We start from the raw sequence: 27,889 nt of genomic DNA, 5'->3' as shown, positions 1-27,889 counted from the left end.
AGTGAGGAAAGGTGTGATTACAGCAGTTATGCTACAAAAGCCATGTAATTGTGTTTCTGCATTTTATTCTCATAACACTTGCTATATCTGCTGAAAGTAAGGATTTCTCTGCTTTCCTTTTGACATACACAAGATTTACAGGAGCTAAAACAAAAAATAAACACTTGTTCTAGAGTTTTAACCAGATCTCCATTATTAAGAAACTATTTCAAACTTCTTGCTGGTTCTCTGAGCTCTTGGTTTGAGACTGATCATTGCGTGGAGAGGAGTTTGCTTTTTCTGGGAAATTTGCCTGGGCGGCTAGTACTGCTTGCCTGAGAAAGCCCCACTACCATCAGAAGAGTGACTGATGGGGATTAAAAAAAGAATCTGAATACCAGTTGAAAGGACATACCCAGGACTGGCTGCGCAATAGCTGGGAGTTGGCTCAGAGGGCTTGGTGTCTGGGAGCTGGATTGGGGGAACTGGTGATAGTGTGAAAGTGAAGGGAGTGGCACCCAGTGAGGCTGAAAATAGTGCAATTTTCGTTCCAGGCTCAGTTATCAATTAGTGGAATGTCACTGGTCTTGAGGTGTTGCTGTCCTTTCTCTCCTACCTCTCATCAAGCCAACTCTTTTCCCTGATTGATAATGCTTTCTACAGCTTGATTGTAGAGTTCCTGAGAAACAAGCTTTAATTTCAAGAGGCAAAAAAATGTTTGGTGCAGGTGCCAACCTGGATGACTAGAAGTTAGTGTGAGTGGCAGCGTCTGTCCTTTCAGTAGAGGAATTGGAGAGCAGAGTTTTGGGAACGCATCAAGCCTCTTGAACATTGCCTCTGGCTTATAACCTTTGGAAAAAATTTCCTCCTTAGTTGAGAGACCCTTCCAGTAAAACAGTAATATAGCTCTGGCAAACTTCCCTGACCAGAACAGCACAGTTGAAAAAAGGCAGGGCATTGTAACATAACCGTGTAACATCAGTGTTCATTTCTGCAATGTGTATAATCTATCTCAGGGTTGGATTTTCCCCTGTTTTTCTTTATATGTGTTAAGAAGATGTTATGCAGGTTCTGGCAATGGAGCAATGATATTGATTATCTTGCCTCGATAGCTCTTACTTTGGAGCTATCATTTTATGAGAGTCCTTGTTACCTAGTATCTGACAATCATGTTACTAACTGGTGTTTGTAGCTTGTCCTGTGATTCTTATTACTGGGGAGCCACTACAAAACCTTATGATATTAGAGGCATTTGTGGCCTGTGTCCAAGATTAAAGATTGAACAGCATTGTGATTTTATAAAATGCCTGCATGAATATAAATACTTTCAATGTATTCCATGAGTACTTGAGGAATTGAACATCTGATTTAAATGCTACTACTTGTTGCTGCTTTTGGGCTTTGAGCTGGACCAGGCTATAATGTTTCTGCACAGACTTCCTGGTACCAAGTTGTAGGGTTAGTTGATTCTATTTCTAAGGTAGTGATTCTCCAGTTCCTAAGTTTAAGTATTTAAAATGCAGACTAAACTTTTTTTAAGGAGTAAAGATAAATTTTTATTGTACAATAGAATGAAGGCTGCTTGCTGTTGCATTATTAATGGTGGTGTGGCTTGGAAACTCTTAAATCTGCTTTCTTGCTTGGGATTAGCAGACTCATTGGACTATGTCACTTGCAGTGCTGCAGTGTTTCAGGACCATATAATATGCTGATGTAATGGTAAATATATTTAAGTCCACTTGTTTTGTTTTTTTTTTTTCTTCCTCCAGCATTCTTTCAAGATGTCTACTGTCCATGAAATTTTAAGCAAGCTCAGCCTTGAAGGAGATGTAAGTATTATTATCTAGACAAGAAAGGTTTGTTTTACTTAAATGCCACATCTCGTTTCTTTTACAGGACTCTCTACCAACAATTGGACTGAGCTGTACAGTTTACAAGATTCCACACATCTCTTCAACTTACATTGACTAAAAACCTAGTCAGTAGTGATCGGTTTTCAGCTACAAAGCAGCTGTAAACCATAGGATAATTATATGAGGGGACTAGATTTAATGATAGTTCTTCTAACTGGCTGACAGCATGAGCAGTATTCCTGTGCTGGGCCATATGAAAGAGATCACAGGACAAACTGAATGGCCAGTTCACAACTGCAGTCCCTCTTTCTTCCAAATGAACAAGTGAGTTAAGGATGATAAGAGAAGATGGAAATGTGTTTGGTTTTGCTGATACTTTCCAAGTTTTCTTTTCTTTTTCTTTTTCTTTTTTTTTCTTTTCAATTAAAAGTAGAGAACATTACATTACTTAATGGAAATTAAAATATTGGGGATCTTATTCCTGTAATGGTTGTCACCAAAACTAGATTACCTCTTGAAAAAACTTATTTTCTCAAATGTATTTTCTCATTTTCTGTTTTGAAAAGTGTAAAGAATTTTTTGGTTTTTTTTTTCCCCCACCACATCTGCACTTGCTTGATAGTTTTATTCAAATGCTGGAAAGCCACACTGGCTTTGTTTGATTTCTTACGTTGCAACATTAGATGGTAGGGTTACCAGTGTAGTGTCAGGATATCATGCCACAAATTTGAGGTTCTGTGATTGTCACTGAAGAGGAAGTGAATCCCATCCATGCATTATTTCATCATGTTGCTTATACTTGCAACATGCTATACTCTTAAATTTTGTAGCCAGTGCCAGTGACTCCAGATCTGAGCTTGTACAAGCAAACTTTTTGCCTATTTTTGTTACTTGTTGCAAAATAAATCTTTGTGAAAGACCTGTTGCAAAGAACTGGCTAGTGCACTGTAGGTAAGTAGCAAAGCTGATTTTGTACTGCAAGAGCAGTCAACTCTTCAGATTTCTTGGCTGTGTTTGTTTCAATGGAGAATTACTTTTGGAATAATAATTGAGCAATCTGTTCTCAAGGGCAGAAATGTTTCTTCCATGATGCTTGTGAGTAGTTGCAAAAGTCAAATTTGAATACTGTTCCATGCCAGCATTTTCATCAGAAATCCTGCCACAGAGTGTAAGAAATATCAGGCAGCTAGTTTGTTCTGCAGATCCTAAGTTGGAAGCCAGAATTATTGAGTAGTTTGCATAAAGGATTTGCCCAGTTCCCCTAAGCAATGATTCAGCAAGTTAACTGATATTAAACACAGTAATTCAACCACCCATTTTTCTCAAAAAAAAGGTTTTTAACCTCGAGGGTATAGAATGGTCACAGCTGAACCCAAGTCCTGTCTTGTGCAATAAGGCATTTGTGCGTTCTGCGTCAGTGGTGTAGCAGTTGATTTGTTTCAAGACAAAGAAACTGGCCTGCTTGTTTCAGCCAGGTATTATCTTCTCCTTCCTTTACGGAAAGGAGGGAGTTGAACTGAAGTCAATCTATGCTTGCAGTTTCTGCATCTATCCACAAGAGAGTACAGAAACATTCTGTAACAAAGATCTTGCTGTTGTGCTTCATCTTGTGCTCCATGTTTGCACTGAGAATTGGAAGCCTATATTTTAGTCAGCACTTTTTAGGCTACTTGCCGGGTGATGTCAAGTTACTCAGTTTTTCAAATGTGACTGATGATTTCTTTGAGGACAGGGAATACTGAGATGTAGATATGTTGAAAGGGTCTTGTTTTTTTAGAAGAAATTATGCCTCTTCAGCTTTTCTGTTAGTGATATGTGCTTCTGCTCTTCCCAGTAGGGTTGAATTCGTCGAACTCGGTGGATGTAAACCAGTTGGAGAACCTCTGAAGCATGCTACATATGTGGGGAGAAAAAAAAAACAACTTTCTGTGCTTTAATCTGGCCCAGATTGCTTGTGCAGTTACACACTAGCTGGACTTTTACTGCCACATTGTGGAAAATTTTGTATTGAACTAAATGGAAAGTCAGTTGGAAAAACTCTCATCTGAAAACGTACAGTACCAGTACTGTGGTACAGTAGTGTACCAGAGTAATTTGAGACCATATAGTCTGGAATTTAAATGGCTGTTTTTCATAGGCAGAATAATCACCCTGACAAGACCTGTGTCTGCTCCACTGAAGTACTCAAGACAGTTGCCTGAGAGAGTAAAGCATAGTCTTTGTGGATGCTGAATTTGAAGATGGTCCATTTATTGGTAGAATAGCCAGCAGAAGGTTTCTGTCTTTCCTGGATATACATATGTACATGGCACTTCTTGGGTCTTTTGACCGGTGTCAGAGGATTTGAATCCAAGTTGTTGCATGCATTGGGTGGAAGGACAGAGGAAAAGATGGCTCCCACATTGCAAATATGCTATGAGTTTTCTCAGTGTATGATATCATCTTACAGTAAAATACTCTGTCCAAATGACTCGGAAAATACTTAGAGCTGGGTGGAAGGAGAGGTACCCAACTCTGCTAAGCTCACCAGGCAACTTGCTTCAGATTATCCAGCAGTGCTGGTTAATTAGATAGAAGTGCCACATGATTGTGTATACTAATGGGGCTTCAGTTTAAGAATCTTTCAGGCACATGGATTTCTCTGAGGCTGCATTGCCCATCTCCATTTACTGTTTCTGTTAGCAATTTGATCTGCTAACAGGAAAGGCTGTGTTTTGTGGTGTGGCTGTGGGCCAAACTGGGGCCACTTTGCTAGTTTGAGCTGATGGTAAGAGACAAAAGAAAGAATGGTTCAGTTTATCGGTGCTTATTTGACTTTCCATCTCCACAGCATAACACAGACTGTCTCAAGAAGGCACAGTGATTACTGCCAGAGGAATCTGCTCAGGACAGTGTGACCTCTATAGAATAAAGTGAAATGTAGTCAAAGACCATGGAATTTTTTCATTGAAATTTGTCCTCCTTTTAACAATTTGTATGTAAAAATATCCTCCAGGGATATTAAGATAGCTTAGTCTTGTTTACAAACCCAGCTTTTCTGTTGGAGTTAGGGACTGAAACAAAGGTTTCCAGGGATCGTTACCAAGAAAGCTTAGTGGTTCATTCACTTAGGAAACAGCTCTGGCAATTTCAGGTGTTAGTCACTCCACCTTTCTGCCAGAGATTTAGGTCTCTAAATTGAACTCAGCAGAGTGGGATTTGTGAATATTTCTCAGCTGTTTATATGAAAAATCTGTGGTTTAGTTTAACCTGCCCATGGGAGGCGATATGAGCTAAACTGTTAGCTTACACTGAAGCAGCTGAGAAGAGTTGAATCTCTCTTCTGGTGACCTCCTGTTTGAAGCTATAGTCCTCAGGAGAGGACAATAATAAACAGCTGATAAAATCTGGCAACTTCTAAAATGTTGCAAGTGTTTATTAAGTGAACTTAACCTGCAAGTCCTCTTATTCTTAGCAGAGGTAATTTAAAATGTCGTTTGGTTTTGTTAGCCTCGTGCTGCTTAAACCAAGTATCTGCAGGCATAGAGTTTCAAAAGGAGATTGAGAGTAACTTCTGCTTTCTAGAACCATAGGCTTAAAAAGATTTTTTTGGTGTTGCCTTTAAAGTCCATGAGATAGGGCACAAAACTTGCTCTGACTTACTCATTGTTAATCTTCCATCTCCTCCTACTTTTTTTTTTTTTTAATTGTAGCCTGTAATCCAAAGTAAAGTATTGGCTTTGATTCTAAAATACTTCAGACATAAAGTTTCTTTGAATTAGCTTTCAGTAGTCAATTTCCTTCAGATCTAGCCAGAAAACTCCAGATTTTAGAAGATTGAGGTCTAGTGAGTAAACTTGGAATGTGCTAGGTTTTTGCTGTGATAATATATTATACCTATTTGTATATATTCTTTGTTGTAACAAGCATGGCTGTGAGTGGATTTCTGGACAACACATATCAGGAGAACAGAGTTTGGTGGCTCTTAGCAGAATTCCATTTTTGCAGATACGCGATGGCAGTTCTTGTATTTAAAAATTTGGCAAAATACCAGTTAACCAAGAGGCATGTGTTTTATTAACTGCAGTGAGGATAGGATTACATGATTTAACTTTGAGGTTGTTTTTCTTCTTTTTCCTTTAGCATTCTCTCCCACCAAGTGCATATGCCACAGTTAAGGCCTACTCAAATTTTGATGCTGACCGGGATGCTGCAGCCCTGGAAACAGCCATCAAGACCAAAGGTGAGGAACTTGGGCTGTGGCTTTGATTCTACTTGTAAGATAGAATGCTGGTGTGCAAAAAAACAAACCAAAACAAAAAAGGTACTGTGTCTCATGACCAACATTTTAATATGCTTACTCTAGGATACCTATTTGTCGTGGTTTAACCCCAGCCAGCAACTAAGCACCACGCAGCTGCTCACTCACTCCCTTCCCCAACCCAGTGGGATGGGGGAGAAAATCAGGAAAAGAAGTAAAACTCACAGGTTGAGATAAGAATGGTTTAATAAAACAGGAAAGAAGAAACTAATAATTATAATACTAATAAAATGACAGTAGTAATAATAAAAGGATTGGAATATACAAATGATGCACAATGCAATTGCTCACCACCTGCCGATCGACACCCAGTTAGTCCCCGAGCAGCGATTCCCCCGCCCCCACTCCCCCCAGTTCCTATACTAGATGGGACATCACACGGTATGGAATACCCCCTTGGCCACTTTGGGTCAGCTGCCCTGGCTGTGTCCTGTGCCACCTTCTTGTGCCCCTCCAGCCTTCTCGCTGGCTGGGCATCAGAAGCTGAAAAATCCTTGACTTTAGACTAAACATTACTTAGCAGTAACTGAAAACATCAGTGTGTTATCAACATTCTTCTCATACCTAGCTCAGAAACATAGCACTATGCCAGCTACTAGGAAGACAATCAACTCTATCCCAGCTGAAACCAGTACACTATTTTAGGAGGTATTGGATTTCTCAGACCTCGTTGATTAAATCTTGACCGAGTTAAACTTTGAACTCTGTAAATGCATGCTTTGAATATGCTTTTGAAGTTCGTAGTCAAGAGTTGTTGAGGTTATCACTGAAAATGTCCACATTTTTCTCTTGAATCATGAGTACTTCAAATTCTACTACTTTTCTGCCACTGAGAATGAAGTGTCAACTTCTGTGGCAGTGATTTGGGACCAAGCTCTGAATCATGGATTTCTACTGGATTATTGGATTGGACATTTCTTCTTCCTTTCAGCTCTCCAGACAGATGAATAGGGATGGTTTGAACATTTTTCTCCTGGGTTTTGAACTAAATGCTCACGTATCTTGTATTAATTTGGGGTCAAAGAAAGTCCTAGAAACAACAGGATCTAGTTTCTGAAATGATGTTGCAGTATTTCAGGGGCAGGGCAATGTGAGAGTCCTCTGCTTCTCTGAGCCAGGCTCTCAGGCAGGCTTCCATCTCCTTATATCAGTGCTAGGATCCACCACTTCCACAGACTGGTAGGAGACTGTGATGGAGCAGGGGAGAGATGCAGCTGCATGGAAAAGCCTGGTATACTGAAACAATCAGGAGTACTGGGAGTATGAACTACAACTCTGGAGTAATACCTTGGTGGTACTCCCCAGGGCAGTGATCCGGTGTCCTTGTCCTGCTCTGTGACAAAGAAAGGGTGTGCCACGCTCTCCAGACTTCCTCCAGGCCAGGGAAGCAACAGCTGGGTGTAGCTGGAACTGCCAAGTCTTTTGCCTACGTGTCAGGAGAGGGAGAAATTTAAAAGCCAAACAGTTTCTCATTAGAGAGAAATACAGAGTCTTCTATCAGTGCCAACAAAGCACATATTTGACTTGCTATGAAATGTAAAATATTGCCCCTCCCTAAGAAGCATGAGGCTTCCTTTCGCAAGATTTCTTAGTTTAACTGGAGAAATCCCTTGTCTGCTCAGTAAAGTAGGTTCAGTTCTGATTTTGAATAATTTTGTGATTTGTTTTTATTTTAAAAAAATCCTCTTGCAAGAGAGGAGTAAATGTCATTGTGTTTGGCAGAAGATGCTTTGTGACTATGTAGAGTTTTGTCTAGACTTAATAATTTTTTTACAGCTCTGATTATAGGCCAAATCTAAAACATGTCAAAAATACCGTCAGACTTTCAGGATAGGTATAAATTTACACATTTTAGCACTCAAGCTGTTAATTAATGCAAAAGGAAGTTGCAATATCCTAGGCAGTACAAAAGCTTTTCCAGTCAGGATAGTCAAGTTCATGTTGGTTTTTTCACTTTCTTCCAGCAAAGATAAGCAGTTTGCTGAGTTTGGTTTCAAGATGCATGGAAAGTTTTCGCTAGATGATTCCCAATCCTTTGAGGGAAACTTATTCATGGGCCTGCATGTTTGTAGGATTGAGCTTATCTCTGCTTATTAGCTTGTTATCCAGGAGCTTTTTGGGGAAGGTGGCTTTAAAGGGGAGAATCTCTTTATGGTTTTAATACTGAATCTTCCACCATAAAGACTCTCAAAGGAAGTACTCCTGGGGGAAATAAAGAACAAGTGTGTTAGGACCTTTCTTCCATGTACTGTTTCCTTGCACTTCAAATGCTTGGTTACAGGGTATTTACATCTGCTAGTTCAGAAAATTTGCTAAAATGTGAAGTCTCTAAAATATATGTGGGGTTTTTTCCAAATGAAAATTCTGAATTACCCAGACAAGAATTGGTTTTCTACAGTGATGTAAACAGCTACACAGGGAAATTATTCTGCAAGAAAACATTTTAAAATATTTCTGGGAAATTTCTTCCTAGTTTTTGAGCTAAAAATACAACACTCATAATGAACTAACAGTGCATACCCACAGCAGCTACCTTTTCCCTAGGAAGTATCACTGATTCTCTAGCAATTAGTTTGCATTTTATGCAGAAGGTAGAAATTAGCAATGTAAGTTGTTATAGAATTGTAAAGAGTAATATGACTTGTTCCTCTTGTTTTTAAGACAGTGAAAGAGTGAGAGTTATATAACAGATTATACATACACAAGCTCTTTTTGTGGTTGAGGTGATCAGTTTCAAAAAACAATGGACATAACAACTGAGCATTTTGGGGGCTTTACTCTATACAGGATAAAGGACTCCTGGTATGTGAAACCCATGCCTTTTCTTTGTTTTGAAAATCTCAGTCTTTACATGCTGTAATGGGCCTGTGTTTCACAATTATCAAAGTAGTCTTTCAGATTGTATCCTTTATAGCACTACTCTGGTAATTATATCTCGTAGAGACTTATCTCTGGGAAAAACCATTTGGGTATACCTTCTGCATTTTCACATAAACAATGGCAAGTATGGTATTTGCAGTCAGGGTGGGCCAGTTTTGAACAGTTACCATCTATTTAATTATCCAGCCGTTTCCCAGTAGTGCAGACTCCTGAATCGGAGTCATGAATCTCCATTTTGGTGATTGTGTGTAAAATGGGTAAAACTTATTTCAATGGCTAAACAACAGCTGTATATTTGTTTTAGGGCAAAGATCAGGGGCAGGGTGTCTAACTGTTCTGCTCTATATAATACCTAAATATTCCAGCATTCGTTCACACTCTTCAGGTTAATTCCTCACCCATCTATCTATTGTGGGATCTGTGGGAAATACCATGATGTGTTTATTGGGGCTTAGATCTATCTGCAGAAACTATACTGCACAAATACATTGTCCAGCCCTTTGCTGGGCTTTGAGTGGAGTTTAATTAAATGCAGGGGTTTTATATGTATCCAACAGCCTGGAAAGGGAGACGTGCAAAAATGGCTCTAGATGATATAAAGCTAGTTTGTAGTTAGCAATAGTTCAACCTAGAGTTTGCATAATGCAAATAACTTGTTACAATTCTGGCTTGTTCCTTTTGTAATAAATGTCATTGCTATGCCAGTTCCATTTTTATGCTATTTGGTTTTTCTGTAGCGAGTTCATCTGGTGTCTTAGCATGTCCTTTGTAAATGTTGGCTTTTTGCTGTATAGGACAAGAGGCTGTTTAATTTCTGTATAATGCTCCATTGTGCCCTGAGATTAGCTCAAGTATATGAGCCTAAATAGAAGAAACTAACTAGAAGAGTACTAACAGAGCATATGTTAGGTTTCCTTTTAATTCTTTGTAGGAAAGAAGATTGCTGAAGTGTCTTTTCTGTTTCAGAGTTATTCCCTAGCATTGTGACTTTGTGTGTCTCGCATGCTTAATTAAATAATTTTATTGTCAGATTAGGTTGTGAGTAGTTAATTACTTGCAACCTTTTATTGAGGTGTCATGGTATACTTTTTTATTCCATGACTGGCAGAATTCAAACAGGGGTTTGTTGTAGGAAAATGCTTAGAACATACATCTTTAATAAATTCATTATATCCAGAAATCAGTAAAAAACCGATGAGGTGTAAAACATAACAGGGGTCTTCTGTAAGATTGAATTCACTGTTTATATAGTACAGCCAACAGGCCCATAACTTTTAACAGAGTTTTTAATGTTATGAAGTAAAAGTTTAGAGGAAATCTGCTGGCATGCTGGTGAGAGTTGATAGTGCCTGAAATCCACCAAACTACATCAGTTACATATTCAGAATATTAACAGTATCAGTAGAGAAATATCTCATTGCAACATGGTTTGGGTTTGGTGAATTCTTGCTAAACAAAATAGCAGAGCTGAAATTATGGTCTTATTTTATCTAAATTTTACCCTTTGACGCCAAGGGAAATAAGACTCTGCAGATCATGAGCTTAGTCCAATAGTCCTAGCACTGTGTTGGTGCCAGATGCACGATGGCGTTGAGGTCTCACAAGGGCTAGTCACATACATGTCCCACTAATAATTTAAGGCCAGCTGCAATCACATTTCATTTATTCACGTAGATTGATAATGATTTCTGTAGTACCTAGGTGCTGTTAGGACAGAAATAGTTGCTGGTATTCTGTCTGTCCTGTCTTTTGAAAATGAAATTTAAGAGAACAGACTTACATTCATTCAGTTCATTTACTGTATGCCAGCTACTGCAAAATGAAAGCATGTCAGCTCTATTCTCATCTCGTCCTAGAAAGTTAAGTGACTGTCCATACATTTTGTTCAGAGCAATGCTGGTGCTGTTGTTTTGGCCCATGGAAATTCAAGTACAGTGTCCTAAACCAAAAAATGAAAGACTGTAACCAAGCATTTTGGTTATGTTAACTTCCCTTTTTTTTTTTTTTTTCCTGATTGAGCCATAACACTGTGTTCTTACCAATGCAACAGATTGCCTCTTTTAGAAGAAAAGTTGTTATTAATCAGAGGGCTTTTTTTTAAGGTTACACCTCCAGCCCTGCATCAAAGACATTTCCATCTGCAAGGATTTTTCTTGTTTAAAGAAAAAAAAATTGAGCCACAATATCTAATTTTCAGTTGCCCATTGATAGAAATGCACTAATAAAATCTGCCCATCGGGAATGAATTTGGAAATAAATTTTTGTTTCATTAACGTGAAACTTCCAGAGATCTTAGTGAACAGCAAAGAAAAATGTTTGGGCTGCTCTCCTGCTCCACCCCACCTCAGCAGATATGAGTCAGCATCCTGTCCATGCAGCGTGATTCCCAAGTGTGAAGTACAAGCACTTTCCATTAAATGCCAGAGCAATGAGTTAACTTCATATTTCCATCCACAAAGCATACGAATACAAAACTTGGATGCAGTCATCTGTGGGCTTCAAATCTATCACAATTGTGATAAAACTTGAAAATGTCATTTGCCTTTTTTGAATGCCAAGAATGATTTAAATGTAGAATTTATTAAAAAGCTTAAGACATTGGCGTATGCTGTGGCCCTGCAACAGCTGAAAGGCCCAATGTCTGTGTGTCTGTCTGTGTGGCCGTTTCTGGACCGGGAGAATTTGTTTTCTTTTAAAAAATGGGAACACTTTAAAATGTGCAGGAGTAGATTATGGCTGAAATGTGCAGTCAGCATGTTTTCAAACCAAAATTTGTAACTAAGACGTATGATGCTTTCCAGGGCCTTTTGACTTTTGCAGGCCAAGCTTGTGTGAATAAGAGCACTGAGGTAGGTCTGCCTCAGCATGAGCTAAGGTTGTGAGGCTATCAAGTACAGTATTTCATCATGAAAAATGTGGTGAAGAGACAGAAAGGAATTTTGAATTTGACTCATCATTTTAGATTCTGTAGGGGCTAAAAGGACTTTTGCAACATTCACACTTTATATGATTAATTTTATAATATCTGTTGCAGTCCTTTGTTTCAAGTTGCTGTGAGGTTGCTTTGGGTAATAAGGAAAATAAATTTAGATGGATTCTGGCAGGGATCTGAGTCCTGCTAGTAGCTGCTGATCCAGTCCTTACTTTATGTTTTTTATCAAAAAATCATCATTTACGCTGATGTGTGTGCAAATGGGAAAGAAGCTATTCATAATACTTGCAGTAAATGGGGAGACCTGAGTCAAAACTCTGGGCTTGTTCTGACCTCTAGATTAGAGACTCCTAATTGCTTTAAAACCTGGTGTGCAACTCATCGGAAAAAAATAACTAGTTACACATTATCTTTCTGTTGCAGAAGAATATGCACTGTATTAGACATGCAATATTTAGAGATAGTTTTGCCTCTTCTAAGCTTCATCCAGTCAGTCTGGAAATAGTCCAAAACAAATGGTTACACAGCACAGCTATAGGTTAGCTTGATATTTGAGCATAACAATGAGAGCTGTTCTAGCTATCTCCTCTGTCTGTTTATAAGCTATGCTAACTCTTCTGTTTGGAAGACTTTATTATCTTGACGTTACTTCCAGCTGTTCTGTTATTCTCCACCTGTGTATAAATGGCATGTCCAGACAGCTTTGGTTAACCGATAATGTACATGAAATAGGAGCGGACATTTTACACAGGGGCTGAATTCAGTGACACAGACACAAATATGCATTGGAGAATTGGGGAAGGGGACTCAAATTCTTTCACCTGAATCTTTTTACAAAGCATTCCAAGAAAAAGATTGTAATTGTCCTACAAAAACATAGTTGTGTTTGCTATTTTAAACAGAGTAAAAAAATTAAATTCAAAATGAGATTTTACTTGAGCAAGCTAGTGTGTCCTCAGCCAGGTGTTTGGAAGTTTCAACCATCTAACATTTGATTAAGTACACCTGGGCTGACCTTTTCAGTTCTGTTCAGATACATTCAGTGTCAAAGTGTGCCACACTGTTTTTCTTATTTGTTACTCCAACTTTTTTTTCCCCTGGATGCTCTGTATGTTGCTAACAATTCTTTTGTTTTACCTTGTGGCGGGGGGGCTTGCATTTCTAAACATTTTCTTTTGAGTAATGGAGACTGGCTTCCTGCAAGGGTGTTTCTATAAGCTGTCAAAGTAAGAGAAAGTATTCAATACAACTTTAATGCTTAGTTAAGGGAATATCAATACAGGTTGTTTGGCTTTTTTTTTTTTGCTATCTTTTGAGTCGCCAAAACCAAGCTGCAGATGAGAATTGTGATCAGAGGAAGAGCTGTGCCAGTCCAAAGAATGCAAGTTCAGGAGAATTCAGTCTGAAAGCAGCAAGTGAAGTGGGGAAAACGAGAGGGAATCTGAAGTGCAAGTCAGTAGCAGTAGGCAGGAGCAAGTGAAAAAGTGACAAGATGCTGCCTGCATTGGGAAGAACATACAGTAGCAAGTAGCTATATCTAGGAAATAACATCTGGAAATCCCACTTCCTGTACAACGTAAAAGCTTTTTCTCCATATGTATTGACGACCCCTACAGGATCTAATGCTGTGGTGTGCTTTAGGTTCTATTGACAGCCAGAGTATCTAACCCTAGATGCATGCTTTGTCTTTTAGTTTATAATAAGTGTCAATGATCTCCTTGCATTCAGCCTGCAGTTGTATTTAAGTGCACGGATTTGGAAAACTTCACTTAAAACTAAACCTTAAGTGATATGTAGTTTACTCACTTAAAAGATGGGTTGGGAGTTTGAGTGTCCAAGTCCTCTAGGCATGCTAGTTAAAACTTAGCATAGATCTTTGAGTGATGATTTCAAAAAAAGTAGCACATACGTAATTCTTCCAGTGTCAAAAACCCCTTCTGTCTTCTGAGCCGCTGAGAGAATGAAATATAGTGGTTTACTTTCCCATTTTTATGTTTGGACTGATTGTTAAGTGACTATGGGTTAAATAGAAAATATAACTGCTTTATTAAGAAGCCTTAATTGAAAACACTACCTAAATGACAGGGCAAGCTTTAGTAAGTACAAGTTCATGTCAGTTTTAAAGCCTGTGTTCTAGATCAACTTTCTGCAGAATGCTGAGTGACTGAACACAAGTACACAGACACACAAGTGAAGCAGAAGACAGAAGTAGCGAGGCTGATCACAAACTAGACTTCACTGAGGTGTATACATGCCTGTGTATGTAAAGAACTGCATCACATCAAAAATTTGGGCTGTAATTGGTTGCCCTTTCTCCAAGGCCAGGACATGATACATACTAACTAATGAGAGCTGTTGGGCTTGGCTCCAGACAGCACATATGCTGTGTTTTGAGTGTCGAAGAACTTACTAATACAAAGAGAACAGTAACAAGAAAGCTTCTTTAACTCTTTGTCTTGTGTCTTTGTAGGTGTGGATGAGGTCACCATCATCAACATCCTGACCAACCGCAGCAACGAACAGAGGCAGGATATTGCTTTTGCCTATCAGAGGAGAACCAAAAAGGTAGCAAAATATGAAGAAATACCAAGTATTGAATATTTTTCTTGTGGACAGTTAGATTTTTCAGGGCTTGCGTGTTTCACAGTTAGCTGGGTGTAAACCGAAGATAAGTATTATTTGCTTTATCTTTTCACTGAAATTGAAGATGCATCTACTTTGTCCATGCTGTCAAATTTTAGGACTGGTGGGACTTCCAGATTTTTTGAGTATGCACAACTGGGACTGAAATCTGTTGTAGACAGTGGTTTCCTAGCACCTCCAGAAGTCACGATGGGTGACATGTCAGCCAGCCAGCCACAGGATTCCCTGGTGAAACATGCTAAACAATAGTGAAAAGGCATTAACATGAAATCCCTCAGTTTGAAGGAAAAGATAAAAGGGAGATGCTTTAGGGGATTGGGGTTTTTGTGGGGTTTGGTTTGGTTTTTTGTGGTTTTTTTTTTTTTGTTAAGACAACTCAAGGAAAGTATTCTGTTTCTGTTCACAGAGCTAGCTTAAATGAGAAAAGACTGCAGTCAGTTGTGCTACGAATGCTGCAGATGTGGAACAAAGTGATACAATGAGTTGAACTATCACTAGATATTATCCTGTCAGAAATACCTTAGGTACTGAGCTATTGATGGAGAGAAATCTGTAAAATGTTTGCAGAATTCTGCATAATGAGTCTTGCTATCTGGAAGGCAAGAGCTGTTCTCTTGACTTCGGAAGTTTTGAGAATCTTACCATAATGTAAGTTTTATACCCATGAAAAAGAGGAAACTTGTATAGAATTAGGATTACGATGAATGTGTCTCTTTCAGGTTTGCCAGACCCCAAATGGTAGTCCTCCAATAGCAGCTCAGAATGCTCATCTGAAACCAAATGTAAATCTAGAGTTAAATTTTGGAAATTCACCAACTTTTATGCATGGCTGGCTGATATAGGCACATGCAGAAGCATGCCCAAGTTGGACGCATGCATGTGTGTGCACACATCTGCACCCTGGCGGTCACACCCTGTGGGCACTGGGAGAATCGTGCATATAAATGGACTCTAGTAGTGAAATGTGTCGCTTAAAGCTTTCTTAAATGTTTTGCATGACCACAAAAATGCACAGTCAAGAAAATATGCAACTTTTTTCATCTGTTTCTTTCTCACCTTTTTTCCTTGCTGTGACCCAAGAGCAAACTGAATTTATCAAGTTTAACAAGTGCCAAAAAATAAGACAGTTTGTAGAAACAATGGAAATTTGCAGTAGAAACCACTCAGTGAAATAAACAAGTGAATGGCAAGAGAGGAGGAAGTGGGATATGAAAAGACATGTAGGTATATCTTCTAAGGACAGTATCTCATGGGTTTTTTGGGTGATGTGTTGTGTTGTAGTAGACTGCTTGTTTTATGTGTTGCAGGATTTCTCAAGAGATCATTATAATTTTAAACAGTTGCAGATCTACCTCTATTTTCATTCCTTTGAGTTGAGCTGTGTCTAACGGAAACTATTGGTAATCTTGAGGAATGGTGTTTGATCTATGCAATCTTTCCCCATCACCAGCATTAATGGAGCTACCAGTGAATACTGGGGGTTCTGCATGTGTGTCTTTGTATGTGTCTGGTCAGTCCTAACTGCCACCAATAGTCTCTAACTTTGAAATGCACTACTAATATCCAGATGCTCATTTGGAACACTTAGGAAAACATTTTCTCTTTGCTATTTATAGATTAATGATATCTATCGGTTATCTGTTTCCCACTTCTCCCTTAGAGCGCTCCTAGCCATGGCAAAGAATGGCAGAGTGGACACCCTGCTTTCCTGGCAGGGGGAGAAGACCTTATTTCTCCAGAAGCCTGCTAATATGAGGGCAGGTGCTTGGTTCAGTTTGAGGTGGTTTTTGAAGTTATTTTGGTAAATCCTACTGTAGTGATTTCTATTTTCCTTCAGCCTTCACACCGAAGTGCAAAGATTGCAAAAGCTTCACTCATCTAATTGGAAGTCATGGCATTGTCCTAAAATGTATTATAGAGAAATGCAGTATCTTTGCTGTTTCAGCTGATGTCTGAAGAACCTGTTTTCACACAAATAAATGATGGAACACTGTATCCAAAACAGAGTTATTGTACTAAAATGTTTCAGACTAAAGCAGCTAGATGCCCAAAACCCCCATTTCACTATCTTGGTCAGTCCATGCTGTAAGTGCATACAGCATTAGCATATATTAGTGCCCTGGATTAAATGGGTGACTCTGGAAACGAACTAAGTGCCTTGGCTCTTTATCTGGTACAAACTTCTCTGCAATTTTGCTGAGGTCACTTTCTCTACTCCCTTTTCCCCTGCCCCTCAAGCTTACAAATTGTTAGTGTAGAAACCAGCAATTGAAATGCAGCAATTCTCTTCTGAATGCTACAGACTTAACTTCAGTTTAGGGAATACATTGATCTGTGTGAAAGCCAAACTTGATCCCAGGGATTTCAACTTTGTAGCTACACTACAATGAAGCTGATAATCAGCATTATTCAAGTTGCACCTGAAAACCATAAAAGAGGACGTGCCTCTGACTTTATTTGCTACAGATTTGTGTGCATCCTGTGAAGTGAACATACCTGACTGTTTCTTTCTCTAGGACTGACTGACAATTAACAATAGAGACTTTGGCTACACTCTTCTGGTAGTTTCCTTGAAGACAGGGATAATTTTTTCTGTGCTCGGGGACAATTTTTTCTCTTCAGCTAGCTGTTTGGGAACTGGGTCCTGTACAGTGGAATAACTGTGCAGTCAATTTTCCAATGTCTCAGCTAGTAAAGGGCTGGGATAATAGGAAAAACACAAATAATACAGTGCTACTGGGAAAACTTTGGGAGTATGATGGAGAAGCACTGACCGCAGGGAGTCAAACTCAGATCCATCTGTGCTTATTAGCTCCAACAAGGTGTCAGTGCTTCAAGACTGGAGCAGAGCTGTTCAGATGTGTCTGCACCATGCTTCCCAGCACTTTGTCAGCCACCAGTGGATTTCTTCTTCTTTTCAAAGAATGAGAAAAAAATTTCTTTGCCCTAATTTCTTTCTTAGGCTTTCAAAAAAGAAAAGCTCTTTATGTTCTTGTTTCATTGTCAGTCAATTGTGTAAGAAACACTGTTGCAGGCTTGGAGACTTAAAGCACTACAGGCTGAATTCTCTGGAGATCAGAAGTGAGCTTTAATTTTTTTCTTCCTTCATCCCTCCTTTTTCACAGGAACTTTCTGCAGCTCTCAAGTCTGCTCTGTCAGGTCATTTGGAGGCAGTGATCTTGGGCTTGCTGAAGACACCAGCACAGTATGATGCCTCTGAATTGAAAGCTGCCATGAAGGTAAATGAGCTTTGAAATTTAAGTATGTTAGTCTGATGTTGCTGTCTCAGGAATGAGTATGGACTTCATATCCAAGGGCACAGTTTTCAAACATGTCCACTGATTATTATTTTTATTTAGTACTACAGTTTAAGTATCCAGCTGCAAGGCATCCAAAATGAGAGAAATTCTGGAACCATGTGATTTTTAAACTGATAATTAAATCCTCTCTTTAAGGAAATATATAATTTTCGTCAGATCAGGAATAACTGATAGGCTGCTCTGGCTGGTTGCTGCTTTGCTGACTGCTCTTAAAAACAATATACAGGTTCATAGTAGAAAAAAACATTAAGAGAGCAGCTGTTAGCTGGAGCTATTAAATCCTCTGCTAGCATTTATAGGCTTAAACAGTAGTTTCCAGTTACTGGGTCATATTACTGATCTTGAAAGAACATCCTGTACCAGACCTGCCTCTGCATAGAACACAAGGAGGAGGAGGATGGGGCATCAAAAGCAGTCTTTGGAGAAAAAGTGCAGCAGTGAGTAACTGTCTTCAGTCCCCTACAATCACAGGCAAGTGTGGAATAGGTTGCTGGTTTAGAAATACCTGCTGTGTAGGCCACTGAAACAAGACTTTGAGAGGTGCTCATGCCAGTGCATTCACCTTTCTAAGCAAATGAAGGTTTGTGAATTTGTATTTATAATTATCGCTTCAATTCTGAACGTTCTTGATCAGGTTAATTTTTTTAAAATAATTAAAAACCAAGTATTAAAATATGTCTGTTGAAATTCAGAACAAGACAAAAAAGCAATTAATTAATTTATCCAGACTATGAAAAAGGAGTTAAAAAACAAACAAGCAAACAAACCCACCCCCTCCACCACCCCATCCCACCAAAAAAAAAACCAACTCAAACCCAAAAAAACAACCCAGTGTGGAGATGGTAACTCTTCAGTTATGGGCCAAATCCCTTCTTTGAGTAATCACATGCTGCCCTCTTCTGGTTTAAGTAGAGGCTAGCCATAATTTACTGTGAATCAGATCAGTTTGGTTTTGGGTTTTTTTGTTGGGTTGGTTTTTTTTTTTCCAATGTGTTACATCTGTTATATTATATTTAGGATGACCATATGCTTATATAGCATTTATGCTGTATTTACAGCCAGAAGAGCAAGCCATTACCTCAGAGTAGCCACAAATGTAGAATATTCTATTCTCTCCATAGGTCAGCTATTCTCAGCTCCCAAGCACTTAAGCTCAGGCAAATTCAGATTAGACTAAGTTTGACTTGATACATACAGCATAATAAACTATGATATGGGAATCGAAGTTGGATAAAGCAAAGTTCTCACTGAGGAGTTAATTATTTTTCTGGTACACATTCTTACAAAATACTTTAAAAATATTTAGAAAATCTTAAATTTTGTTAGCCTTTATTTCTTCTCCAGATACCTATTAGAACCACTCTGTGGAAAGCTATCCTCTTTTTTTTTTTTTTTCTTTCCCTCCCTTCAATAGAGACACTTTTTCCAAGAGGGTAGTTTTCCACATAATTACCCCCATTTTCCCAGCAGACTCCTCTTGCAGTCCTGTGGAAGCCATGCCCATTTTTGCACATACAAAATGACGTTCTGTTACAGATGGGCTTAAGAAACAGCATCCTAACAGGAGGCATAAGAGTGTTTTTTCTGTGTGCTGGTGATGCTGGAAGATGAGGGTAATGAGATTAGCATGAACATAATTCATTAGTAAGTAAGTAACAAAACAGAATGAAAAAAATCACCGGTAGAGTCTATTTTTAAAAAGTTTCTTTTCAAAATATTGAGGCATCTGGCTGCCAAATGGCTTTACCAACTAGTAACCCAGACATCCGCAGTGATCACTGGAGAGAGAAGCATCTTCAGCTCATCCAAGTTAATCTTCTGTTCTGAGCCTGTCCTTCAGAGTTTTCTGTCTTTCTCCAGGAGCAAGAATATTGCAGTGTTGTTGGCAATTTTTAATTATTTTTTTTTAATTTAGCTGTTTATCTATATAAAATAATTGAACAAGGTTTAGAGCACATTGATCAAGCCACATTATTTTGGAGTATCTGAGTTACTATAAGGCTTAATTGATAGCTGATACATTTTGATGTGGTTTGTAATTTTGTTACAGTGATAATACCTATATTACTTTTTAAACAGTAGTAATGCAGCTTAGTTCAAAGTACTGATTCTTCATTGACCTTGATCACAAAAGTAGCTTTGAAATATAAGACCTCTTAATTCATTCAGCTTGTTCAAAAAAATTTAAAATCTAAATATTTAGTTCATCATACTAAATACATTTTAATTTCTTAATATAGCTAATAGTAATATTGTTTCATCTGTATTTGTGCATTATGAAGTACATGGAAAATATGGATAATTCAAGAGGGGCTATTTATTAGCTAGAAGTTCAGAAAATGCTTAAATCTTTGCTGGGTTGAAGATAAGGCCAAGGCTAATGATGGTGTCATCCTTGGCTTTGCATTTATAGTGGAGGAGTTGTATGGCTGGAGGTGGGGAAGACAAGCAGGAAAGAACAAGTTGATTGCTGCCCATCTGCATGCTAAGAATCAGATTTTCTTCATGTGCTCTTAATGGACAGAAAACAATCACACATGGAGCATGATAAGTTGATCTCATCCAGTTACGCTGTGGGGAGGCCACTGAGAGTTACAGACACTCACAGCAAATGCACATTGCCCAGAGATGGTATCTACAGGATCTCAAAACTATTGGAGTAGTATTTGGCAGCTAAAAATGTTCCATCTGGGGTTTCTCAGGTGCAGTTAGCAAAAAATATCCCTGAATCATTGTGAAACTGTTAGAGTGGGAGAAAGGAGATGTCTGTAAAATATTTTTAAACCATTCAAGCATGCCTGTTCATTTCTAGCACCTAACTGAATCATACATGTGTTGCAGGGTCTGGGAACTGATGAAGACACACTCATTGAAATCATCTGCTCACGAACAAATCAGGAGCTTAGTGAAATTAACAGAGTCTACAGAGAAAGTAAGTTTACTTTGAAAGTTTCAACGTACTATGTTTTTACACAAAGTTAGCTGGGTAAGTTCCCCTCAGTATGAATTTGATTATTAGAGTGGCTTATACAACATCTGCTTTGATTCTCTGGCAGTTGGACATAAGATAGTATTTTGTACTGGTGTCCTTGATATTTGTGTGTGTTTATATAGTTTCATCTTGTTGCTTGGTAGCAAACAAATTGGAGAACATTTATACTCATGTAAGTTCTGTCTAAATGAGTTTTTTTGTAAGCTACATGCATTCTGTCCATAGTGACGGAATTAATTATGTTAGATTTATGGATTCTAGGATCAATTATGTAATAAGTAGGTGGCTCAAGCATGCTTATAAGTTTATTTGCTAGACTTGCCAGAAAAGACATGAAATAAAAGCATGTATTCTGTTTTTCAGCTTTTCTAAGCATGTTATCTGATTGAAGCTATAATTCTTAGTTGATTTTAAGTAGATATAAGAGTGATCTAAGATCCATCCTCAAAAAAATATTACTTTTCCTTTAATATACCTTATATTTTTATATTAGCCATTCGGGTTGGGTTTATTGCAATTCAGTAGCGCATCTGTCCAGTGCCTCTTTCCCTGAGCTTCAGAGTTGACTTTCACCACAAATAGACTGAAATGTAGAAAACTGCTGTGTGCTAATGCTTAACAGTTGTTGAGCAGTTCTGTTAAGGTCTGGCTAATTCAAAAAAGACAAGCAAAACCAATGTAGTCTTAATGGCCAGTATTGAAAAAAAATAATATGTCAGCAAAAAGAATGTTGCTGCTGTAGATTAGGTTGCTGTTGAAGAGAGAATGTGATTTTGTAGTAATATAGAGTATGACCGCTTGGAAAGCAATGAAAATGTTTAGACACCAGACCAGAATCACACACGGCATTCCTTTGATTTATCTTAACATCTTTTGTCTTTTACATTAAGCTTGTAATTGCATTTATCCAGTCATAAATCCACCAGTGGAAGTAGCCTAAATGCTATGTTTATCAAACAAGCAAACATTCATTGGTAGCTAAGAATGATCTAATAGGATATTGAGCTTAAAAAAAAAAAATTCCCTTCCTTTTAATAGTCTCAGGCTTTCCTGTTATCTTTCCATGACAGACTTTCATTGCTTGAGAACTCTCATGACTAGCTGGTAGCAACATTGTTTTTGTTGTATGCAAGCATGCATTTGTTTTCATTGTCTTCCACATGTGACTTAGATTGTAGCTGTTTGTTTGTGTGTATAAAACACAGTAATTAGCAGCTGTTTTTCCTGTAAAGGAGTATTTGTAGGACAACATTTACTTGAGAATTTTTTGTTTTCTAGTGTACAAGACAGAGCTGGAAAAGGACATTATATCGGACACATCTGGTGACTTCCGCAAGCTAATGGTTGCCCTGGCAAAGGTAGGTCTGTTCATATTGTTCCACTTTTCCTAAAATGCTTACCCTTTGGTAACCGACTGATGGCTGCCAGTAAAACAATTGGATTTCTGATTCACTTTTAAATTTCCTTATATATTCACTCTCTTTTGGGGGAAAAAAATATTCAAATGTTGAAGGGCAAAGTATTTTGACAGAAATGCAGCATTCATAGCAGCAGCTTTGTAATGGGGTGGAGCATACTGTTACTCATTTAGCAAATTCAGATTAAAAAAATCAAAGAGAAAAGAATATGCATATAGCAAACTGCTTACTGTCTATTAAACTTCTTCTAAATACTGCTATCCTTGTTTGAAGGGCAAAAGGTGTGAAGATACCTCTGTGATTGATTATGAGCTGATTGACCAAGATGCTAGGGTAAGTGCTGGTAATGACCATTAAATGTCTTAAGTTGATCAAGCTTTTGGGGATATTGGAAGTACAAATATTATGGGAATGAGAAGCATTTATGAAAGCAGGTGTGTATATTTCAGATTGTCTTGCACAGTAATATTTGCATGCTGTCAAGGTATCTGCCGCTTAAGATCCTGATACCTTCAGTTATCAGTTTTCACAGGCTACTTACCCACAAGTACCTATACAGAAACTCACTGGTATTTCCCTTAGGCATATTGAGAAAGAGAGCCTGTAACAAAAGGAAACACATAACATTGTGAAGACTGGCTGCAACCAAGTAATTGTGTAAGATTGAGAGAAGTATCATTGAACTTAGTGGCTGCTAATGCTTATTACATCTGTATGTCAAGAGCAGCTCTGCTGAGGTAAACAGAGCTAAATACAGAGTAAAACCTGTAGATAGAGGTAAATACAAAGTAATTAGTCTTAGTTTCAGTTTAGATCCATAGATCTTGTCCTGGTGGTCTGCCCAATCATGTGTTCTTTTGTGTTTCTCCCACTGACACAGTTCCAGTAGGGCTTGTTTTCTAGTAAGGGAATAGTATACATTTGTGATGGCTCCTTGTGTAACTCCTGATTTTCATGATTTTGCTTTTCATTCCAACCCCAGGAGCTCTATGATGCTGGTGTGAAGAGAAAGGGAACTGACGTCCCCAAATGGATCAACATTATGACTGAGAGAAGTGTCCCCCACCTGCAGAAAGGTACTATTCGAGAGACAGATTTATTTTTTTCCTGTAAGAGAAAGTTATACCAAAGTGGTAACTATTTTGTCCCAGATATGATTGAAATGAGTGTGTAAAGCACTCATAAAACATAGGAGATCTCATAAATCTTAATTCATGTCCAAGCTGTTAATTTTTTCAAAAAATATAATTATTTCTGTGGATGTGTTAATCTCATGGTTAGAATGTGTGTAAAGAGCTCTTTTTTACACAGGTGTAACAGTGCTCAATTATATGTCACATACACCAGGAACAAAAATGTTACAAATCTAGAAAACATGACTGCAGGAGACCTTGAGAAGTCCTTTAGCTTTTCCCTCTGTCTTAGGGAAGCTTAGCTATATCATGTGTTTAAATCTGACAGTGAAGACTCTCAAAAGCAGCTCTGACATTGCTGTAAGAAGCACATGGGAAAGCCATTTGAAGGCTTTTCCTTTCAGGGCCTAAATCACTGTTGTTTCAAAAAATACTAGTACAGAATTGATACGGTATTTTTCCAGATTATGGAGGTGTTCAAGTAAAACAAAAAGGTCATAGCATGGGAACTTCTCTATCAGCTGACAAACAGGCTATACTTTGATAAAGTTCTCAGAAGCACTTGGACAGATATTTTTTTTAATCATGTGTCTCTGCATTGCTGTCTATGTTTTTGATCTAGGTGGTTACTTTTACCAGTTCATGGTCTGGTTTTGATTTTACCTGATTTCTTTCTTGTGATAGTGTTTGACAGGTACAAGAGCTACAGCCCATATGATATGTTGGAGAGCATCAAGAAGGAGGTTAAGGGAGATCTGGAGAATGCCTTCCTTAATCTTGGTGAGTTACCCTGAAGTAAAGACTATCTTTAGATAGGATCTTTTCAGTGTTCTTGCAGTGTATCATGATAAGGATAGAGCCCAACTTCCTCTGTGTTGCTGGATGAGAACTAAACTGGACGTGCTGTTATTATTGGATCCGTCAGAGTATTTTAGGATATTACAGGTATTGAGAAGTAGCATATTTTTGCCCTCTGCAAAATGCAAACCTTGCTTTCCAGTTGAAAATAAGAATGCATGTGTTTTGTGATCTGTTGATAGTTCCACTTTTGTTTGATGTAGAGTCTTAAAGTTAGTTTCACCAAACAAAAAGGTTGGAACATATTAAGTGTTCGATGTGGACATAGGCTGGAGAGAGAACTCTGTGTGTGAGAGAGAAGATGAGCAGTGGAGGATGCTAGAGGCTAATAAAAGAGCTGATTTGGCACTGAATTCTCTGAAATGGGGAGATAAGGTGTAAGGTTGGTATTATGGCATGAGATGAAGATGACAAGGATGTCACCAAGTTTCAAAGGAAATTCTTTAAGAGGAAAATCCATTTCAGACTAAGGCTGAACTGAGAGCTCTGTAATGCAAATGGAGAATAAACAGAGCTCAGCCTTGAAAGGGAGACTTCTCATGGATTAGCATACAATGAGTGTTTTCAGAAAAGATGTTGCTTTATAGAAGTGGAAGAATGAATTGTGGTGTATGTGGAGGAGGGCTAGCATTCTGGAACAATACTAGCAATGGAGGGAAATACTTTCTCAGATTGTAAGGATTTGTGGTTCAATCACAAGCTTAGCCAAACAACTTCTAAGTAACAATTCAGGTAAAAATAATTTCTCTATGTCCCCTTTTCGAGAAACTTTTGCTGAAAACCTTATTTTGACTACTTATCATGTCTTTAAAATGGCTCCAAGATTGTATGTTCTGCTTTTCCATGTATAGGCAGGATGTTTAACTATTCTTATCTCTCTCCAGTCCAGTGCATTCAGAACAAGCAGCTGTATTTTGCCGACAGACTGTATGATTCCATGAAGGTAGGGAAGACTGTTCTTTCTTTCTACTAATTTTTTTCTTGCCATTGTTTCATCAGATATTGATTCCGTAGGCACTTGTATTCATATGATGACTGGCATGATGAATAAATTAATAATGACTTAGTATTGTTCAAAAGCATTCTTTAAGTTACAAGCCTAGACCATCTATTCAGATGCATCTGGTATAGGGAAAATCATAATAATGATCTTTATTAGATCAGTTGATTATAATTAGCAAAGTTAGACACATCTTTTGCAGGTAACCAAGAGCTGATAGCAGAAAAAGCTGATTATTAACATGCCAAAATAAGACACTAAATTTGCCTCAAACATTTTGTCAAGAAAAGGGATGAAAGAGAAAGACCTGGTGACAGGCATTAGGCAATACCAGGAAGATGTCCTGGTGAACCAGAACTGCTGCTTACAGTCTAAGTAGCTAGTGACTGGAAGTTGGTCAAACACTGCTGATGAGAAGGGTATGTTGATGCTCAAATTCCTGGATCATAATAATGACCTTAGAAGATTTAATTCATTGTATCTTTTATTGCTACATCCCAGTTGCCTGTGGTCTGCTGTCTTACAGTCAGGTATGGTGGCCTTTTATGCGTTTCAGCTATTACAGTTCTAAATGTGTTTCTGCTTTTGTAGGGCAAGGGAACCCGTGACAAGGTTCTGATCAGGATTATGGTCTCCCGCTGTGAGGTTGACATGCTGAAAATTAAGAGTGAATTCAAGAGGAAATATGGAAAATCCCTCTATTATTTCATCCAGGTAAGTTTTTCAGCTTTCTTTTCATATCAATTGTATGGACCTTTGCAGCAGTCTTCATTGGATTAATCATACCATTAGAATTCATGGGAGGTTTTTTAGAGGCTGCAGTGAGAATAATACATTATTATCCATATGCTATTAAAAAAACCCACCTTTAACTTTGCAGTCTACAGCTAGTACAACTCCTGGCAGCCACCTGAGGGTATATGTAGGCTTTGTGCAATCAGCTGATGTGTTATGAAGGAAAATTCTGTTCATCTGTCCCTATCCTCATACCAAAAGAAAAGAAAAAACAGAACTGCTCTGTGATTACTGAGTGAAAATAGAGCCTCTAAATTGCTGCTCCCCTTCATTTCAGTGCTCAGGGAGTAGGCTTTTCAGCTTGAGTGATTTTTGTCCATTTCTGTGATTGGGCAGGAGCTATAGGTGCTAGGTTTTATTTAACTTGGGGCATAGGTAAAGAGCTTGTGCACCTGTTTAAAAACTAGTCTTCTACCCACCCTCACAACAACATATGATACATTATTCCTTGTGTAGATGAAGTTGAGTCAAAATCTTAAGCCAGAATCTTTTCCTGAAGATGCCAATTTTAGGTTATATGCAAATTTTCAAAATAGTGAACTTCATGTATGATTTTTGCGGTAATCAGTGAGAAGGAACAGAATCGAGTCCTTCAGTTTTCCCTTGTTGAGTTACTTTTTCATAACAAAATTTCTCTCCCTTCTTGGCCTTGCATTTGTATTGCAAGAATGATAAATAATTTCAGTTCACACATAAGTAAAACTCAGTCTAGATAGTCTCCTCCAGGCTGACAAAGCTTCAACTACAACACATAGTCTGTCCCGCAGCTTTAGAATATAATGTATATACTTTCATATTTTGTGACTGTTTCCTCATATGTGTTTTGTATTTTTCTTCCCTTGCTTTACAGCAAGACACAAAAGGGGATTATCAGAGGGCGCTGCTGAACCTGTGTGGTGGAGAGGACTGAAAGCTGTGAGGGAAGAAACCCAAATCCAGAGACATGCCTGTTTTGCTCTTCGTTTTATTGTAATCCTAGAAAAGATTGACTTGCCTAGCTAACCTTGATTTGCCTTTATATCTGCAAGAGCACTGATGTAGTATGCTTTCTGGTGCTGTGTGCGCTTCTCTCAGCAGCAGCGCTCTGCTTGGCTCTGCCAAAGATCCTAACAGTGCATAGCCAGGGAAACTAACCTTCCAAAGATAAATGAGGTTACAAGTGCTTGTGAGAGACTCTGCCTCTCTGTGTGATGTTTCTAATAAAACATAAATAAAACTGAAGTCTTTCAGACCTTTAATTTGAAAACTGCGTGAACAATTGATATATATTTAGCCTTCGCCATCCATGTTCTGTGTTGGTTTTTTCCTCCCAGGGTTCACTGCTTGCGGCTGAAACCTTATCTTCCTCCCTCGAAGCCCTTCCCCTGTTTAATGATTCAATTTCTTAACAGAAGCAAGCCCATTCTCTTGATTATTTTTTTTCCTTTTTTTCTCCCCAAATAAGTGACACTAAAACCTGAGCCTCACCTTTCCCTGCCTGTGTGCGAGGGGTGAACGCTTTTGAATCCCTCTTAAACATTTAAACGTTTTCTGTGCCTGCATGCGAGGGGCAAATAGTTATGAATCCCTCTTAAACATTTAAAACAGCCTATCTGTCTGTAACAGAAGCGTTTCCTTCAGAAGTCCCGCAGCTGGGGCACGCTGCGGTAGATGTGTCGGACCAGGCCGCGAAGCAGGGAGGAACGAAGTGGGTGCTGCTTGTTTTCGTGAGGAGGGAGTTTCCCGCCTTTCCTTTTCCCGCCCTCCCCGCTCCCCTGAGAGCGGGTTTGGGCGCGGAGGCAGGAGC

The 27,889-nt window shown here is 38.5% G+C and overlaps 2 protein-coding genes across 3 annotated transcripts in view; both read left to right on the top strand.

Annotated features, from left to right (window-relative positions):
• ICE2 (interactor of little elongation complex ELL subunit 2) overlaps nt 1–5,993 on the top strand; it is a 52,264-nt gene extending 46,271 nt beyond the window's left edge. The window contains exons 17-18 of the transcript XR_012652826.1: nt 1,749–1,808; nt 5,955–5,993. The gene's annotated coding sequence lies outside the window, so the exon portion shown is untranslated. The remainder of the gene's footprint in view (nt 1–1,748; nt 1,809–5,954) is intronic.
• ANXA2 (annexin A2) overlaps nt 1–27,324 on the top strand; it is a 30,479-nt gene extending 3,155 nt beyond the window's left edge. Inside the window, exons 2-13 of one of the 2 annotated variants that reach the window (XM_075045496.1) lie at nt 1,749–1,808; nt 5,955–6,054; nt 14,415–14,509; nt 17,713–17,826; nt 20,749–20,839; nt 22,178–22,257; nt 22,591–22,650; nt 23,300–23,393; nt 24,135–24,230; nt 25,193–25,251; nt 25,900–26,022; nt 26,954–27,324. In XM_075045496.1, coding sequence (XP_074901597.1) covers nt 1,761–1,808; nt 5,955–6,054; nt 14,415–14,509; nt 17,713–17,826; nt 20,749–20,839; nt 22,178–22,257; nt 22,591–22,650; nt 23,300–23,393; nt 24,135–24,230; nt 25,193–25,251; nt 25,900–26,022; nt 26,954–27,013 — 1,020 coding nt within the window. In that variant the 5' untranslated portion in view covers nt 1,749–1,760 and the 3' untranslated portion in view covers nt 27,014–27,324. Of the gene's footprint in view, nt 1–1,748; nt 1,809–5,954; nt 6,055–14,414; nt 14,510–15,276; nt 15,370–17,712; nt 17,827–20,748; nt 20,840–22,177; nt 22,258–22,590; nt 22,651–23,299; nt 23,394–24,134; nt 24,231–25,192; nt 25,252–25,899; nt 26,023–26,953 lie in introns of those variants that run through there. The other variant, XM_075045497.1, reaches the window with a different exon arrangement.
• The last annotated feature ends 565 nt before the right edge of the window (nt 27,325–27,889 follow it).

The sequence above is a fragment of the Buteo buteo genome, chromosome 13 (genome assembly GCF_964188355.1).
Source record: "Buteo buteo chromosome 13, bButBut1.hap1.1, whole genome shotgun sequence".
NCBI lineage: Eukaryota > Metazoa > Chordata > Aves > Accipitriformes > Accipitridae > Buteo > Buteo buteo.
The sequence above is the reverse complement of the archived record's forward strand: the minus strand, read 5'-3'. Positions and strand labels throughout refer to the sequence as shown.